Raw genomic sequence first — 20,501 nt, 5'->3', positions numbered from 1 at the left:
TGTCTCAATTTTATTCAGTACTTTGTGGCTTCAGTTTTCAGATACTGCACAGTCAAACACAAACTGTTGTTGTTACATACTCTTTTCCGCCTTGCCAATCTGCACATTCATAAAATCATAGAATGTTAAGAGTTTGAAGGGATGTCTGGAGATCATACCCTCCTGCAGGTATGCCTAGATCAGGCTTCACAGGAACACATCCAAGTGAGTTCTGGAAGTCCCCAGAGAGAGTCCACAACCTCTCTGGGTAACCTGCTCCAGGATACTGTCAGCCTCAAAGTAATGTTTCAACTCGAGTTCAAGTGAAACCTCCTGTGTTTTAGTTTGTACTCATCACCCTTTATCTTATCACTAGCCACCTCATGATGTCTACTCTTTAGATATTTATATGCATTTATAAGAAAAAGATCGCCTCTCAGTCTTCTCTTTAGCAGACTAAAGAGCCTCAGGTCTTTCAGCCTCTCCTGATATGAGAGATGTTCCAATCCCCTCATCATTCTTGTGACCCTCTATAGAACTCTCTACAGTAGTTTCCCATTTTTCTGGAACTGGGGAGCTGAAAACTGGAGAGTCCAGAACTGGACATCATACTCCAGATAAGGACTCACAAGGGCAAAGTAGAGGGGGAGAACCATCTCCATTTACCTGCAGGCCACACCCTTCTTAATGCACACCAGAATACCATTGGCCTTTTTGGCCACAAGGGTACACTGCTGTCTGATGGTGAACTTATTGTCCACCCACACTCCCAGGTCCTTCTCTGCAGAGCTGCTTTCCAGCAGGTCAACCCCTAACTTAGTACTGGTGCAAGGAGTTATTTCTCCCCAGGTGCAGGACTCAACACTCACCCTTTTTGAACATTTATTCTACCATGAAGTTTTCCAGACCCTGATTGTGATCTTCAAAGTCAGGCCACAATGAGTTGGGTGACACTCACCATCCTAATAGCTGCACGTTTTCAAGTGGAATTTCAGCTACAAACACTTCTCTAAAGAGCAGGCATGTCCCTTGACTACTTCCCAGCCTCCATTACCCAGGCACAACAGGCTCCCAACTCCCTTCCAAACATGGCTGCATACCATGATGCTGCCAAGCTGCTGGACCAGCCCCGCATTATATTCTGTGACAAAGTTGAGCTCTATGTTTCATTTCTCACAAATGCAGTTTGCCTGTAGACAGCAGTCGATAAGTACATCTACCCTTTTCCATGGCAAACAGCCCAACTTTAATATTTTTACTGGCTTACAGCTGGGCAAATTAAGCCTCAGATTTTTATTTATTTATTTTTTAATACTGTGCAACTGAAAATGAACAGCTACTTCACAGCGATTGCCAAGGACAACCTTAAAAACGCTAATGCAATCCAGTCCAGCTCTCAACAGATCTATAAAGGCTAAAGAATGAAAAAATTCAGCTTTTCCACCCAAATGAAATGCTGTTTGGGCAGGAAACCTAACATTTTAAGATCCCTAAAACAGAAAAAAAAACCACCTCAAAACAAGAACAACAAAAAACCCTTACATGCTGGCAAAGTGATGATGGTAACAGTCCCAGCTATAATGCCATGAAAGGGCAATTAAAACTGGCTTTGTTACTTACCCCAGTCTTCCCAGCATTTCAAGCTCTGGAACTTGTGGTCCATACGTCTCCACTTGCAGAGGCAGATACTCATACAAAGCTTCTTCTACCTTTTGCATGGGAGCCAATGAAATATGCTGACCCTGTTAAAAAAAAAAAAAAAAAGAGTCAAGGTTTTACTTTTTTTTTTTCTTAAGTGCCATACAAGAACAAGCTTATACCATTAACCTGGTCCAGACAAAGACCATCCCACTATGAACATGCTGTCTACTTTATCACTCATTTCTTCATGATTTCATTTCTTTACTGGGATCTACAGTTTGGAAGTAATGTGCCATGAGTTATAACTTGTTCAGCAAGGTAGGAAAGGGGGAAGTTTTATTGAAGGTAGGCTTACTGCTTCCAGGGTCACTAGTAAAATTATTACTAGGTAAAAATTTCACTTATCAAAAGTAGCATCAAGCAAATGTCTCCAAGCAACCCTACTAGATTCCGTAACCAGCAATTTCCTGAAAGCCCTAATTAGAAAGGGAAGCCACTTTCATTTCTCTCTGCAGGCTTTGCAAGCTCCCATATGTAATGGCTCTCACGATGAACTTTCACAGCACAATGCAATTAATTCATTCAGCAAATTCCCATTTGTTTCATAACTAAAAATATAAAAACACACAAACATAAAACTTTCATTCCAGATGGTACTTTTTGCAAGCCTTCAGACCACTGAGAAACAGCTAGACATTTCCACACACCACTCCCCTCTTCCAAGTCCCTATCACTCCGAGCTCTCGCAAAACAGGAGACTGGTGGCTGGAAAGGAGAGGTCAAGAGGATATGAGATAGAGCCAAAGTTAACAGATGTTGCTGCATGACATTCTACACCAATTTGTTGATCTTTCACACAGTTTCAATTTTCTACTATATTCTATGGTGATCACAAAAATTAGCAGCAGCAGCAAAAAGACAGCACTATGAGCTCCACTAAACCAGCTTGGCTTCCCCTGTAGAAATTGAGCTTCACATCTGCAAAACACAAAAATTTAGGAGAGTAGTGGTATTGTTTTTGTAGACATTTTGTCTGCCACAGGAGATCGGAAGCTTTCCACGGTGTAATGTCATGTATAACCTTGACTCCCACCAGTGATCACTTACTGAGCTTCACTTCCCTAGGGCCACTCATTTAAGTATCTACTCCCTCAAGTAGAAACCAAAGGCTCCTCATGAGGAACAGTGGGTTGAAATTAACTAAAGAAATAAAAGGGGGAAAAAAAAGACACATCATAAACAGAGTAGAAGGGGAACACTGTTAATTAAATTTGTGGTTGAGGACAGTGACCTTTCTGAATTTGGAACGTGAATATTTTTGTTTAGAAAGTTGCAGAAAATAGCTAAGAAAATTGAAGACATAAGTCCTTGAGAAGTACTATCATGGATCTAGGCTGATCTCTGCAGAAATATCAGCAGCTCAAGTTTTCCATTGAAATGGCTCTGCGTAGGTGATGAGAACAGATAGTTCTGGCCTTTTTCTGCACTACCTGGTGGGACTGCTGCTACCATTGATACAGCAACAGTCTCCTGAAGGCAAAACGCGGTGAAGAAAGTTCTCAAATGAGCCGTGAGTCGCTCCAACTTTCGTACTTAGCATACTGTTATTTTTGAGCCACGAACTATTGCTGCAACATTAAAAGCAGGCAACCACACACTTGAAAAAACAAAAGTAGGAAAAGAAAGGTTAAACATTCAGCTCAAATGCCGCTTCATGATATTTTAAGATACAAATGCAGTCTTTTTATATTGCTAGAAGTTGTCGATTTACTAACTACTATAATCCATGAAAATATCACACTTCATAACAACATTTATGTGGGCATGTTAGACCCACTCTAAGAGATTAATGTTTAAATAAGACTTCCAGATTTAAAGTTTTATCAATATTTGTGCTTCTAATCCAACTGGATGGAAAGACATACTGACATTTTGCATCCTCATCTGGCGAGTGAAAAGTCTCAGTCTTTCCAAATCCAGAGCAATGTCATTCCAGCCATAGAAAAGAAAATTCAGTTTCAGGCAAAGATCAAAACCATGATAAATATTTTGGGAAATTACTTGTGTGTGGAAAAAGGGAGCAGCTCAGATTGCAGGAGCCACATCTCTGGAGGGCATCACCAGAACAGCTGCTCGCTGTTAGTGGAGTTGCCACTGGTGCATTCCTAACACTTTTTAACAAGAGCAACTTCTGCTGACTTGGCCAAGAGACGCGGGAAACCTCCCAACAATTGGATCAGGCTCATCACAAGCCTTTTCCCCCCCACACCATTTATGCTGCTAGATGCCCACCGCTGTCTGGGGACTCCTGGCAGGATAGTATGCCAGGTGCCAGAGGTTAAAAAGGATCATGACAGTCATTTACTCTCAGACAGTCTATCAGTGACTGCAGGGGAGCTATGCCTAACAGTAGGGAGGCTAACTGGTTAGCATGCCAGCTATACAGTCTGTACTGGTATATGTATCATGTGGAAGCCACCAAGCAATGCCAAGAGCTTACTGTAGGAAGGGGGTGGAGCACTGTGCGGGTCCAGAGGGCAGAAGCACAACATTGAAGAAAAGCAGCATATAGAAAGTGGCCATCCTTGAGCTTATCTGACTTCATGTCCAGTGCAGGCCAGGACAGTTTGTGTTCCCATAACAAGTCCAAGGACTAGCAGTTCAGCCAATGCACCTATTTTTAAAAGGTGTCCAATCTAGACTTTAATATTTCAGATCATAAAGGTCCAAGCACATCCCTTAGGGTTAGTCATTCCAATAGTTAATTATCTTCACCATTAAATACTAGCAGTTCATGCCTGGTTCATCAAGCTCAGTTTCAAAGCACTGGCTCCCTCACCTATATACTGGGCCAAGGTGCAAAGCTCAGAAACAGGTAAGTACTTTTGCATGGCAAAACAACTGCATTGGTTTGTGTCCAACCAGAAAACTGTACCTCAAGGAAGCTGTGTAGCTGTATGACACAGCTCATTTGTTTTCATTTCCCAAAATCACAACTTTAGCTGATGGGCTTTGGCAATGTAGATTTACATTCCACTTAGCAACATGGGAGGGGGACAAAAAAACAACAAAAAACCCCACAACTGGCTGTTGTTCCTGCCCTGTAGCTGTCTGACCTTTAGGTAAAGGCTTTTTGCTATAAACTGGATTTTAGTCTGCCTTGATTTGGGAAAGAATTAGATGGAAGCATCAGAGTTACATGTTCCCACCTGAAAGGGGCTGAAGCCTGGTCAAGCCCTGCAACCAATCCAGCGCTGTAGATGTTCTTAATCTGAACAGGCTACATCCAAACTGCTGACTCCTTGCAATGCAAGCACAGTGGGGTGGCCATGCAGGCTCCTGAGCTTGCAGGCTTCCAATTTGCTCAGCCCCTCACAGACTGCCCCATGGTCACAACACTGGGTATAGCACAGACTGGTGCACAAAGGCTGGGATGGAAACCCATGCAAACTTAGGAGCGAAAAGTTTCACATTCTTTCTTTCCACTGATGTTGTGATAATGTACATTTGCCCCCCAAAATCTGGTTGAAGTTAAAAGGCTCTACTTGGCCAATATTAGCTCCAAACCACTTGAGCAGCAGCATCTCAGGGTTGCATCCCTGTCCTGAGTGGTCCCTTATCATTTCACAAAAGACTGTTCTAAAAGGGAAGGTTTTCAGACACAGAGACAGTAACTCTTACTTTGAACTTACACAGCATTTTTACAGATCCAGGAACCATTTCACATCTATGAGGTAAGATTCTTTTAATTTCCTGTATTCCACCTAGACAGAGAGCCTTACCTCCTTCCAGTATTAGCAGGCATTTATCAGCATGCAAAAACCAAAATGAAAGCAGCAGGTCCAAGACCCTGCCTCTGTACTGCTTTGTCCTGACAAACCTAAGATCTGACATTGTGGTCATGGGTAAGTATTTCTAATTCCCCTTGGATGCAGTAATGTTTGTGTAAAAGAAGCTGACAGTATCCAAATGGAGATAGAAAAGGCTTCCAAGAACAAAGACAACAGATTTTCCTGCCTCCTCTCGCTCCCACCCCTATCTTCCTGGCATACAAGTTTTTTTCTCTGGGATTATTTTAGGCACTCTAGCTGTCTATTACATTTTGGAATGTATGGAACCACAAAACACACTGCTAATTAGAAGGAAGGCATTTGCTTATCCTTCTGACTTTGTTTATGTAAAGACTGCGCAGCAATGGATTTGTGAGCAACTGACTTTCCACTCATGTGCTGTGTGGTTTTAGATGAGAGAAATAGAGGATTAAATTGGGAGGGAGGCTTAAATAATGTCTTTGCACTACAAATTAATCTGGTTGATTTACTTTTCACTATCCTAGACATACTGTTTGAGACATCTTTCAGATTAAATAATAAGAAACAAAAGTGGTGGACAATTTGTGTTTCAGAATGTGATACAACATGGTATTAAGTAAAAATAAACCATGGATTTTGTACAGAGAAGAGCTGCCCTTGCAGTGACAAGGATCTTATTTTAAACAAAAAACCCCAATGTCCTCTAAGGGAAACTGCAGTTCTCAGAGCATCAAAATTAGTGTGCCAGTGCACCTTTCACACAGGGGTGTGGGGAGGGACTCTTGGCAAAGCCCAGGTATATCAGTATTTGCCTGCTAGCAGAAAGATATTTTTTTTAGTGCACAGAGGCCAGAAATACCAGCTCAAGGTGCAGCATTCACAGTTCTGCCCACCCTGTCCTCTCTCTGTGTCTCCAAAATGACACTGCCTTTCCTTCACCTCTTTCCCTTGGCAGCAAAAAAGAAATAACAACTGACACTCCTCTCAGAAATTTCTCAAGTGCCAAGGAGGAGGAGAAAGAAGAATGACACCAAAAATGCACAGGCAGGGGAAAGAGGAGGAACAGCTATGCCACGAAAAACATCCCCAGGCAAGAGAGAGAAGCCACAGAGTGGGGTCAGTAAAACTTGTCAAGACAAAGCACGTTTCTGTACTAGAAGTGGCTGGACTAGACAATGCAGCAAATCTTTTTCCTTTTTAAAATGCTTCTCTGCTTAGGAACTTGCTCAGGTCCATTTTCACCACACTTCCAGAATACAGCACATTTCAGATAACAGAAATAGTGCTAAAACTCATTAAGTGAGTTTGCAGCAATGTTAGTTATATTCAACTCTTTTCACCATCAAGTTGTTGTCCCCCAGCCTGGCATAAGGAGCACACAGCTAAGTAAAAAGAAACCAAGCTGTGGGATGCCAGGGCACGATGCTGCTAAAACACAACCCAAGCATTGCTTTGACTGTGCACAGCACAACAGAAAGATTAACAAAGACCCTTTCTGGTACACCATCATCTGCAATTACCCAAATGCTTTCAAGCAAATATTAAAACAAAACTGTACATTCTTAGATTTTTTTCAGTACAAGCAGTCTCAGGAAACTACTGTTAAGATCACAGTAGCATTCAGGTTTTGGAAAGATTTCACAGTAACAGAATTTCTTACAGAGTAATATTGAAGCAAATATCTTAGGCAATGTGGTTCCAGTCAAAAGCTGGAGAGGGGCGGTTGTTTGGCTTCTTTGTGGGGTTTTTTGCTATGGTTTTCACCCTCACAACTCACTACTGACAAATGCATGCTAATATGGCTTTCTGATTAACTACTTACTTTGACTACAGTAATACTCAGAAAAAAGAGAATGAAACTGATAGATTTGGAGGGCTCAGTCAATATTATTTTAACCTTTACCCTCCCTGACTTCCACAGCTTTGTTTAAATAAACAAAGAATGTCAAACTAAAATGCATAATTCCATTCCTGAGCCTAAAATTCCTATGCCAGTGAGGCTTTTCCAAATACTTAAATATCTGAAATCAACTGCCTTGTCTTCTGCTCTTGAAAACCAACTATAAATCTAATTTCTTTACTCCATTATGAAAGCGCTGTGGGGATATCCCAGTAGCAAAACAGAAACAGAACAAATGATCTGACATAAACCAACAAAATCAACCTAGGTTTCCATATTGATCTCAGAAACAGAATCTGACCACAAATAGCAGGACAAAAGAGAGAAGATTGTCATACCCACCCCCCGCAACTTCCTCTCGAAGGTAGATGATTTCAGATGCTAACTAACAATCTGATTAAATTTAGACTTCACACACAGAGAGTTACTTAATTTGATTTAGGAGTGCCAAAACAGATCTCAAAGATGTGCTTTCTTTAGGAATGGCAGAAATAAAGCAAGACATCAACAGCACTGAAGAAGGTATTAAGAAAGATGATCACATAGATGTGATTTGTTACACACAAACAGGTACCTGGGAAATTAACCTTGAGCAACATGGGTTAAATCACACCATCAGTTCTATTGCCCTCCAAAATTTTCCCCTACAACTTTTTGACATATTAATTACCTAACTAGACTTATCTTTAAGCTCCTGCCAAAAAGCCCCATTTCTCTAATCTCTCAGAATAAAAGCCGGTGTCCATCTAACACGATGAAATACAATCCTTCTGGGTCTGTGCCAGCACCAGGATTTAGTGGCTACTTTCCTCACAGAAAAGCCCAGTGCCCTTTCTTCACATCAATGGATTGCAGTGCCTCTCTGGTACCGTCCTATCCAGTGCTGGCTGCTGGAGCTCAGATAGGACTCAAGGGATAGTCTGCATGTTTACTGCAGTGAGTCACTTGCTTGTTTTCAGCGGAGACGCCAAAGTTGTGGCAGGAACTGCCAAGCTTTCCTCAAAATCTCCAGCACTGCTCAAAGGGCAGCCCGCAACACAAGGCAGCATCGGGTTTGGAAGTGAAGAATTAAAACACAGCAGCATTTTCATGTAAATAATCAGCCCACAGGTCACCTCCTGGTTTTCAGCATTCATTTCTCAATCTTGCTCCCAACTCCCAGTCTCTGCTCCAAAGCATTTACTCGCTTTTGTGCAATCCACTGTGCTGTACACAGAAGTTCAACTCCTTCTGTACCTTTTGCTCTGGTTCCCAGGACCTCTACCCTGCACACCATATCTGTTTAGCCACTTTCAGCTACACTGAAGAGCCATGCCATCAACTGGCTGATGTGTGGTATTTGGACACCCTGGGAGTGCCAATTGCATTTGTAAACCTCACTATCAGCTCCCGCATTCTTTTTCCTGCTGTGGTTTTCACAGGGTTCAGCAAGGCCCTTCTCATGGTACAACCACAGGTCCTTCCCATTTTCCAGAGACATTTCACTGCAGGTGACTCAAAGTCAATGTTCTGTTGAGTTTGTTACGTCAGTTCTCAACAAGCTATGTAACACAGAATTAAGCAAACTTTTGTTGTATCTCTACCATCAGACTTCTGAAGCCTTAATCATTTTGATTTGGCTACTGGCAAAGCACAAGCTCTGCAGTACCCAGTCTACTTACAAGATTAAAGGCTTTAATATTGTTTTAAATACCCACATTAAGTGCCTAAGTTTTCAAGGGATGTGAAGTAGAAATCAATTTAACAAATGCCACTGTGTATTGTGATGTATAACATTAAGCAAGGGACAGACACACTGGTGGAGGTCAGAGCACATCAATAATTGTGTGTCACTCACCAGGCAGGGACAATTGTTTGAGTCCTGGTACAACTGAATCTACTGGTGTTCCTATTTTTCTGCAGTAAGCTGAAGGTTACATTGATACAAGCCCCAAGAAAATTATTTAGGATTTCCTGAGAGAACAGTGGAACCTGCAAAAATTATCTACTTTATTAATAGAACATTAGCTCATGAAGAACCATGCATCGCTGTACTCCACTATTTGCTCTTTCCTGGGATCTTCTAAAGCAGCTTCCTCCCATCCAAATACCCACAGCTATACAATATGGGTTTTAAGGAATGTAGAGTCTGATGGATGTTTTAAGAAGAAAAACTGCTTAAAATAACAAAACTGAACAGAAAGTTCACCTCAGTCTTTAGAAGATGAGAAACTCTGTAAGTCACAGAATCTCAGAAACATTCAGGTTGGAAAAGACCCTCAGGACCACCAAGTGCAACAGATAACCCTACTCTACAATGTTCACCCCTAAACCATATCCCCAAGCACTACATCCAAACAACCTTTAAGCACATCCAGGGTTGGCAACTCCACCACCTCCCTGGGCAGCACATTCCAATGCCTGACCACTCTTTCTGCGAAAATTTTTTTCCTAAAGTCACAGCTATATTCCCTGTTTTACTGAGCACACAGACTTGAACACAGAAATGTTGATAAAGATGCAGAATTTCACATTCAGCATGACTTATGACTGATAAAGAGATAAACTCAGATTCCTTGAAGAGCTACATAAGGGAGAACTGATAAATATTGATAATAGTGTGGCACAAGCAAGCAGAGGAAGGTATTTATAGCAACGGGGTCAAAAAGAATAAAATATGAAGAAAAGGATAATAAAGACAGAAGAAAAGCATGAATGGAACAGGAAAATCAGGAAGAGAGAATAGCAGAGTAAATTACTAGCAACAGGCAAAAATTAACAAAGCCACATCAGACATTAGCAGTATGTGCTATGTCTTCACAATACTTGTGGACTACATTTACTACAAATTTTAAATGAAAACTGATATTTGTTAGGAATACATTTAGAAATTACTCCTTTTAGCATGAATTGCGAAGTAGTTTATTTCTTACATTCCTCATTCACATGCAGAGAATGTGAGTAGACATTAGTTGATTATTCTGGGGACAGCAAGGCACACTGCAAATGCAGCACAGAGCGCAAGGCACTGCTTTGAAAATGCATATTCATTTTGTCCAACTAAAACCTCTCTGGGGCAGAAGCCACTGCTCAGTATCTGCACAAAACATATTATTCTGTCCTTCCAGAAAGGCTTCATTTCTTTCCATGCAAGTTTCCATCTCTGTTTTAAGTGGCTAGATAAAAATGATCCTTAAATCGGAACCACTGACACGGGACAGCTTTTGTAGTTGTGCATATTTCCAATGGCACCTGAATTTTAGCAGCACTCTGGACAGGATTCACAGAACAGGATCAGGAAATCTGTTTGTAAGCCCTGGATGAGCCTAAGAGCATTGCAGTAAAGTCTCTCTGTGCACCCGAGAACTGCTATGGTTTCACTGTCTATGACTTTGTAAACCCTCGAAGGGCAATAACCAGATGCCTTTCAGGCATCCTTAGTACAGTGCAAAAAGAACGGTTCCTTCCACAAAAAAATCCACAATCTCACTCAAAGCAAATGGAAGCTGGCAGCAAATCAGCAATACAATCATTTCATCTTGTTCACTGGTTCCTTTGTGAACCCTTTTTCTAAAACATTTGTATTCAAATAAAAAAAACCCAAGCGTCACCACAGATTCTGAAAGAGGAGACGGCTGCGAAAGCAACTGCGGCGCAAACATCAGATTTTGAGCAAGCTGGGGTTATTTTCTGCTATGGGCTTACAACAGGAAAGTTTTGCCTTAAAAGTGGCACTTCCGTTGTAGAAAGGAAGATTACTGTATGTTCTAACATAAACACTGGATAAACCCACATCAGCAGAATGCCTTGAAATATAACAACACAGGGAAAGAAATCATTGAAATGCAGTGCGCTGAAGATCATCAAGGCTTATACTGACATTGTATGTCACAGGTACTCACTGCTCCTTGGGAAACATCACAAACTGTAATCCAAGGAAAACAAAGCACTGAGAACAACCATTAAGAATATTTGCTAATCAAAAGATTAAACATATAAGGAACTTTTTTTTTTTTTTTACTTTCAGCTATTATTTTCATACAGTAAAATATGTACTAAGTACTCCTCAGATGATGCAAATATCTTACCCTGTCTCAGGGCAGCTGCTGCTCTGAGAAACAAACCAAACTGAGCTGATCATTTGAATACCCTTAAAACTCTTAATATTGAGCCAAATAAAGCAAGGCAGAGCTTACTATACAGTTTAACAAGCCGTGCCTAGTGCTCTTGTGCAGTTTAAAACTATAATTTAATTAATTTCACCTGTATGCTTGGAGTGAGCATGAGGGAGGAAAAAAATAAAATAAAATACAAACTCATTTTCTCCTCAACTCTGAAAATAGTTCAGGGTCCAAACTCCTATACAAGCAGTAATAAAAATAGTTTGGTTTCTGGTAGCAATAACAAAAATGAGGGCAAGATTAATTCTTACACTTTTATGGCAAACAATCTAAAGCAGATGTTTGAGAATAAAAGCGAGATGTCAAAGTAGTTAATAAGTGCTTTTCAAAACCAAACACAACAAGACAACTTACAGCTTTATGTGCTTACATAAAACTCTAAATCATCACAGTCAGCTTCCACCCTTAGCCCCTCTTTATTCTATGAAGCTTTACAATTACCAAAAATGTTATATTCAAGTCTAAACCACCACAGATTGGTGTCTCCTGAACAAAAGCACATGCAAGTGAGCTTCACTGGTTAAAAATCAGCTGCTGCTGTTTCCATAGTTTGGATATCCAAGATCTCTGGAACAAAGCCCCTAAGACACAGAGTGCATTTTAAAGGTATCTAAAGCAAGGTCAGACTATTTACAATTCCACTAGAATCCTGCAGTTCTGAGACAGACACCGAACTTCACATTATAAGGTCAAAACCAACATATAAATTCCTTAAAATGAGGCTTCAACTATTTGAAGCTATCTGCACTTTCTGGCTTGTGAGTTCAAAGAATTGTTGACCATAAGGCAAACCTGAAGATGCTAAATCTAAGTACCAATTTCGCAAAAGAGGATGTGTGCATGCAGGAGAATTGAGTCCTTCCACATTCAATACGGCAAAAGTCTGTAGAAGGTAACCATAAATACAATCTTTTCATATGAAACTAGCTTTTATTGTGAACACGAAAGACACTGTGTTAACTTAAAACACCAGTCACTTAGATGTGCTTTCCAAAAAGGCCTTAAGCAGGATTATATTGATTTAAATAATTAGGCAAGTTTTTGCACTCCAGTTTCCCCCACAGACAGTGTTTGCCAAGCCTTTTGAGTCTGATCAGTTGTACAATCATACAGGTACAGAAGAGACTGACCCAGCACACACACACTTCTAGACTCACCAGCAAAAGCTGATCTTTGGCTGACCACAGAGAACTGCCTCCTAAGCCAGTCAGCCCAAGTCTCCATCTACCTGGAAGCCATCCATGCATCACCACTGGGCTACCGCATCGCTGTTCCACTTCATTACTTGAAACACAAACCCGTTGCTACAGGCATGGGGATAACTGATACAGTATCACTCCAGTCAATGGGAGCAAATCAGAAACTCTAGAGTACGTATGAATAAGAATCAGTTCTTGTGTTTCTTTCCCCAAGTGCTGACAGTTTGGAGGGGCACCCCCACCTCCCTTCCATCTCTGCATTGCTGGATTATAATCACATTAATTTCATCATGCCAAGACAAGCTGTCCAAGAAGCTTTCACGGCATATTAGGCTTAATAATCCAGAGTGGGGTTCTTGGGGGTTTGTTTTGAACTGTCCAAGACTTGAAAATGAAGATAGGATGTATAACCTTTAGGAAAACTGTATTTTCAGCAAAAGACAGCAAGGCCATATCTAAAAGTTTTACAAGCAACCAAACACCTTAAGTCACCAGCAGCCTAAATAACTTCGCCTGGATCTAGGGCTCTGGACATAAACATTTATCAGCTGGTAATATACAAAGAAAAACATGTTTTCTCCTTTGGTATCACACTAATCTTGGGTCACAGTTAAAACACAGCACTGTATCAGCTTTCCCCTCCCTCATCTTCTTTTCCTAGCCATTGCTGTGTTGGCTGAAACATTCATCGCTAAAACTGAGCATTGACAGCCAGAGTGTCTAGGAGACCCACAACAAAAAAAACCTACCAGAGCCTAAAAGCAGCTTCCCTTGTGATACCACCTAACCCTGCCCCAGCTATGCCAGCAGCTTTGCTGATCCATTCCAAGGCATTAGCGAAAGCAGGAAGTTGCAGTGACTCTTTGCTGCTATTAAGACAAAGAAATTCAGACTTTGATTTAACCTTTCATATCTCAGATTTAGACCAATACTAAAAGGCAACTCTCAAGTGCTGCAAAAAACATTCTGTAATTCATACCATGCTGTTGAGTCACAGCATAGTAACAACCCAGCCAGGATAATGCATCATTGGACATACCTACTTTTATTTCTGTCAAGGGCTACAGTTTGCCTTTGTTTATTCATAATGCTCTGCAATGTACTTGGATGTGTACATTGCACACACACAGCAGATTTAGTGTTTTTTTAAAAACATAACCAAGCTTCAATAATTGGAGAACTGACTGCAGTGCTCAGATACTGCATTTTCGCATGAGATGCTTCTTGTGTGCTTGGGTGTTTCTGTTACACGTGTATACACACAGATACACACACAGACATACACACACAAATAACACAGCATAAGTTAAGCAGTTTTTAATAAATACTGTCTTTGAACAACATCCCAGATTCGTACACAGGATTAATGTAAAGGCACGTCAAGCTAGCAAATCTGATTGCTATCAGGAAATTGTATCAGACACTTACATGGGGCTCAGACACAGATTCAGCAACACAATTCAGCTTAGAAAATTACAAACAATCTTTAAGCACACAAGAAGCCTCACAAAGTCAAAGCTGCAGTCACATACTGATTACTTTGTCTGAATTGTGGCCTGCATGTCCAGTCCAACAAAGCCAAGCAAGCCTAAACCTGATTGAGTAATTTGAGTCCATCCGCTTCGTTGCAATTACCTATGGCAATAAACACAATGGTCTAGGAAGCAAAGGCTTGCACAAACAGGCCTCCAGAGAAACAACCAGCACCCTGACAACTCCATTCTCCACTCCTTGTCCTTCTGTAGACACCTCTGAAGTTGAGCAGCTCACAACCAGGTATTAGACATCATCTGCTGCTGCCTAGTGCACAGATTTGTCACAATACCTCAATGGGCCCTAGAGACTGAAGCGCAATGAGAACAAAGTAAGGGAGCTGAGACTTAAGCTAAGAGGAGTACAAGCTTGCTTAATTTTAAACCTTAAGGGTTTTCTGGGTCAAAGCCAGGATAATCCATATCTTATGAGATCAAGCACCTCCACCAGCTTTAGATCAAAAATTTTACATGACTATTTCAGTGACACTATTAACTAGTTCACAAGGGCAAACCTCTGCTCAACACTCAAAATACAGTAAGTAGGATGCCTTTTACCAGGCCAATCAAAGTTGCATGGTCCATTTTTGAGGCAAACACCCACTGGTAATGGTCTGAGTTTTCTTAATGAGTTAAACGGATGCTTGACCACACCCCTCTAACTGAAGATGGGCACTGAGAGACTAACAGAATAATACTGAGAGAGATGTTAAGAAGTATATAGGGCTTCCAAGTAATCTGTCAAGAGTATTTATTACATAAATCACCTTCATTTTATTATCTGGGCCCCAATCCCACGGTATACACAAATTGAGAAAACGGTCCCAGTAAGGACTATGTGTAATGGGGTCCATTACTTATGCCAAATAGATCAAGCACCCTTAGAAAGCTGGTTTACAAAGAAAGTTTCCAACTTTCTCTAAAGCATTAAAACATCAGAAGGCGATTAAAAATCATGCAACCACACATAATAACTAGTAATCCATACCATTTAAAAAAGTAGATTAGAATTCTTAGGAATGGATTACTGCAATAGCCCTTGAATCGATGGTATTTACTTCTGTGTATTTTTCTAGTAACTCCTATCTCAGCATTTGACAGAATCCTTGACATTCATCTCCCCGGTAAAAAAAAGTTGCAAAATACACTGCATACAAACCACAATCCTCTGTAATCCTCTGATGTTCAGGGGTGACACTCTTTATTGATGGGGTGCACTTAGCCACACCTGCTTTCTTCCCAAATGCACATCAGGTTTCTGTAACCTGTGCATTTACTGTAATCTGCGCAAATAGGGAGCCGGCGTTTGATGCAATCAGCACCCAGCCATTTAAAGTACAGCACATCACAGCACTCTTAAGTCTTTTTGGAAATACCTCTGCTGCTCAGCAGCACTAGCTTTCCACCAGTTGCTGCTCCACATGCTATTGCCAATCAGCTGCATTTGCTGTAGCGCATTCCAAAGTTTACTAATTAATCTCTGCACTAAACCCCTCTGATGGCTGCTTGCCATTTGAAATGATCATCATCTTTTATTTAAAGACATAGTGACACTATGGTCAACCTCAGACCTTATTTGTTTTAAAAAAAAAAAAAAAAAAAGGAGGAAAGGTGTGCCCAATTTCAGGTAATTAAATCCACTTCAGTATCAATGAGGGTGTTTTTTAAACTGGACAGAGAGACTCAATAATGGCTTGAGGGTGTTTTTATTAGACATACTAAGTTATTTCAACGTTAATTGTCAGGAATCACGCACACTCTTGCATTTTGAACAACACTCAGCAGAGGGTACGAGATGCAAACTTCTGGGAGACGATTAATTTCTTGCAAAACAGCATACATGCTTTGAAGTCATGTGTTTTAACAATTCCAACTTACTGCTACATTTCATATGAGGTTTTAAATATTGATTTCACCCAGTCCAACCTCTCACACCATTGTTACAGGCTGCTCTCATTCTGCGGTGCATACTGGCTCCGTGACCTTCACAATGACCTCTACAAAAGCAGTTGTGCATTTTACTGTGGTGTAAATCCTCACAGACAAGTCGAACCTGTTCTTTTTGGCATCCAGCCCTTCAGATGAATAGTCTGCAGAGATTTATTATGAAAGGGGAATGAAGGGGCATTATTGCACAACATTCGTCTCTCACATACAGCTAAGTTCCATCTCTTACAACTTCTTAAGGCTTTTAAATAAACAGATTGTGTTCATTATACAAATCATTCCTGCTTCTCACCAATTTTCTGTAATTACAATTCACTGTTTATGAAAAGGTAGACATGCCCAGGAAAAAGCATCTGTGTGAAGGTGTTTTATATTATTATTAATAAGTAATATTCATACTTCCTGTTACTATACATGAGGGATTACTGTTTCCTAGCACAACACTGACTTACAACACTGAAGTATTATTCCACATTGTGGCAACACACATTGCCCTAAAAGGGTCCATTAATTATTTTTGTAATGCCATGAAGGATATTAGACTGCAGGATATTAGACTGTCTCCATAAGAAACACACTCCTATGCTGAAATGATGAATGACAAAGTTTACAGGCTTTTAATTACATTTCATAACAGTAAGAAAGTATTTACCTAGTTATTTTCCACAGCCTTGGCTTAATAGTTTGCATGCCCTTATGCAAGTAGCAACAACAAAATCATCAGGATTAAGGGATTTTTAAAAATACAAACCCAAAACTATTGTGAAAAGAGCAGATTTTATAAATTCAATGAATCTGCCAAAGTGATCAAAGCAGTAACCCTATAGTTCACATTAAGCACACTGTCGGGGGGGGGAAGTTAATTAAAAAACCTGCCTTGCCCTGCTAGGAAAGGTGCGGAAATGAAAACAAAAACCATTCAAACAAAGTTTCATGGATACTCAAGTCCAAAAGTCGTGTCCAGACTGGCTTTATCTGATAGTCACTTGGTGTTATCCGGAAATGAAGCTTTTTGACTGAAGCAAATATTCCCTGATCTCAATCTCTGAATTCCCCTAAAAAGCTCCCTACCCCCAACGTCAGCTGTCATGGACAATTGACAATGCACACACACATACCTCACACTGCAAAAATAAAGAACTGCTCTGTGTGTGTCTCTCCTTGTCACCCACAGGCGATGTCAGGTATGGGTTCTCTCTCCCGTTCCTAGAAATCTCAGCTGGCCATGTCTTAGCTCTTCTTCTCCTCCCTTTTCTGCCACTAAAATCCGAGACAACAGCAAAACCTTCCCACACACAAGAAAATACACTCTCCTCCCACATTTCCCAGGTCCATACCACACTGCCACAGCTGCAGAAAGAGGTTTCCCCAAACAGAATATACAGTAGTGGGTTTTAATGTATAAACTCTCTCTCCACCTGCCTCCAAGCACAGCCCAATACTTCATTTCTAAGCCTGATGCTACCAGCAAGATGGAGCAGAGAGGGGCTGAAGATAATAGGTGAACCAGCATGGTTATGTAGTGTTGTAATTAACAACAACGATAAAGTATCCTGAATTCTAAAGGGAGTTTCTTCCTGCAGAAGAAAAAAGTTCACACTTTGAAAAGTTCCAGTTGCCTTGTACTTTGTCTCTTGATAAAAGTAAACTAAAATTAAAAACACAGTCACATTTATATTTTCTTCTTCATGACAGACAAAATAATCCAGATCCCACTAATATTTTATCCAGGTCCTTTTTAAAAGGCAAAACCAAAAAAAAAACCAATTGTCAAGTAGGTGATAAACAAGGCTTCATACCAAAGCTATACCTGGCACCTCAGCTGCTGATGAAGCTACTTACACTGATTTTAAAAGTGACCAAAGGTTAAATAGGTAAAGCACTTAAAAAGTATTTCTGTTACTTTAAAAATGACATGCCTGTTTGATTTTTTTATTTCAAATTCACCTGACTAAGCAGACACAACATAGGTTTTAAATTAGCATAAAGCAGATGCTGTGCACAATGCTCTCAATGTAACTGAGCTGATAAACCAAACTTTAGTATAAACTGCATCTTAAGGGTTGTGGGGTTTTTTTTAAGCCCTTATTCCAAACAGATTTTAGAATTTCCTGATTTGAGGTAAATTCTTGGTCTAATCCTGTCTACATTTCAGATCCTATATAACTTAAAAGGCAATTCAAACTCAAAGTGTCATTCCACAAAAAGGCAGATTACGGTAAATAAGCAAAAACTGATTGGGTGGAAATGAAGAAAGCATCACATCTCCACTGCATTCCCCTCTACGCTCTCCCCAGCTCTCAAGCCAAGTCCTATTCCTCTCCCACCACAATGAAAGAAAATCCTTATCATGTTTTAGTGGGAACAACCACAAAGGGGAATCTTTGGTGTGCAGGCATGGCCAAGACAGTGCCAACAGACCTTGAGCACCAGGACCTTTGCATAGATCTTCAACATCTAGATTTCCTCTGAAAAGCAGACAACACTGAAGCTCTGCACCTCTATTCATATTAAAATCTGTGAGTGGATGATGGAAAACCCAGCAATTAAACTCCTCAGGCTATCCCTTTTCTGAATTTTTAGTCATGACTTGGCTCAAATCCCACTTCAAATGGAAGTGGAGGAAAAGCCACCATCCTGCTCTTACAGAAATGTTACCTTTTTGGAAAGACAGAAAATTCTTCAAATTTCTTCCAGTTATTTAAACTTTGCCTGTCTGAGCTCAAAGACCTATCACAAAGAAGCATTACAATCTGGCCACCTCTACACAGAGTCCTGGATCTAAGTGGCTTTTTTTTAATGCCAGCTAGGTGCACATATCCACAGGTACACAAAAACACAGCCAACCCTAGGCCTCAGTGCCAAAGACTGCCTAATAATGGTGAGGATCAAGTGCTGGATTGATCCCCTTTAGATCTGTCAGCAAGTCTGCACAGCCCAGACCGGCAGCTCTCGTTTTCTTGAGCACTGCCTCTGACAGTCTTGCAGAGGATCACATTTCCATGATTCTCTTTCTACACTTTGGAGAAGAGAGCAGTGCTCTATTTATTTATGCCTCTCCTTCAAGAGACGAAACAGGAGAATGGACCTCAGACCTGAAAATACAAGCTGCTTTCCTCCTGTGCACTGTCCTCAGTTTTAAACTGTTCCTCCCTCCAACCTACTTACCGTTTCACTGTCTTCCAGGTCAACATGCATCACCTGTCTCCTGCAGACTACTTCACTGTTCCAGAATAGTACAAGAATCATTTTTCTTACACAAAGTCATCATTTCATTTTCTACTAATCATTGCAAACATTGGAAATTCCAGTTTCCTGGCCCACATCCAGCTAATTTAGATAGATGGTTCCACATGTGCTCTCTGTCCTTCCATTTCCTGCCCATTCCACTACACACATCTGTCTAAGTGAGTCAAAGCAGGTTTCTTTGCAGTCACAGTATTCTTACATATTTTATACTTTAAGAAAAGTTGTATTTTATACAGTCTCTATTACCACACTATTATCCACTTTTACAAGAGAATACACAATCTGCTGAACTATAAAGGGTGTCACAACTACTCAAGCCTCGCCATTTCCCCAAGTTACCTCTGCACCAACTGTGCTCAGGCAAAGCAGAACATTCAACTAAAATAGTCTGTTCTCCACTTTGATACACTCCATTATCCAGGGTTTTCTTCTTTAAAATAATTATGATGAATAAAGATAAGACAAATTTTCAGAGACCAAGGCACTTCTTCACAAGGGTAATTTCTCTTTCATTAGTAGCCAATGCTGTTAATCTTCCTTTCCAGCAACACCTTGACTGACAGACTGAATCCAGACTAGGTATATATGGGGAAATTCACCTTTTGATGTCCAATGCTGATTGCCTAAAACAATATTCCTTTCTTTACCCTCTGCACCTGAACAAACATTCCTGAGGAAAATTACTTTTGAAGTCTCCCTGGTATAAAACATTGTCTCTTTGATCCAACATATCTTTTGCTGCAAGTACCTTACGCACAATACAAGTGCATCGAGGATGAGTACTGACTATTGAAAACTAGGGCCCCCAACAGCTCCATTGAAATGCATCTTTATTTTTAAATGTATTTTTCCTTTACAAACATGCTACTTTAAAGCTCAAAAATTGACTCCTCTGAGACCCTGCAGCAAGTATTAATTTATCTGCTGTGTTCACTTAGGCATGACTTATGGTGCAGAAAGAAGGTACAGGCACACACAGAGCATGGCCTCCATCAACAGGCTGAGGATTTCTCCCTTGTAGGGAGTTACCTATCAGTAAGGCTGGTGCAACTTGTAACAGAGATTAACACAAAATAGAAGAT

At 40.5% G+C, this 20,501-nt stretch overlaps 1 protein-coding gene across 1 annotated transcript in view; it reads right to left on the bottom strand.

Annotated features, from left to right (window-relative positions):
- Nucleotides 1-20,501, bottom strand: part of MNAT1 (MNAT1 component of CDK activating kinase) — a 127,718-nt gene that overhangs the window by 40,275 nt on the left and 66,942 nt on the right. Inside the window, exon 7 of the mRNA XM_009903730.2 lies at nt 1,600-1,721. Coding sequence (XP_009902032.1) covers nt 1,600-1,721 — 122 coding nt within the window. The remainder of the gene's footprint in view (nt 1-1,599; nt 1,722-20,501) is intronic.

This window comes from Dryobates pubescens, chromosome 5 (assembly GCF_014839835.1).
Source record: "Dryobates pubescens isolate bDryPub1 chromosome 5, bDryPub1.pri, whole genome shotgun sequence".
Lineage (NCBI taxonomy): Eukaryota > Metazoa > Chordata > Aves > Piciformes > Picidae > Dryobates > Dryobates pubescens.
This window is presented reverse-complemented; position numbering and strand designations above follow the sequence as displayed.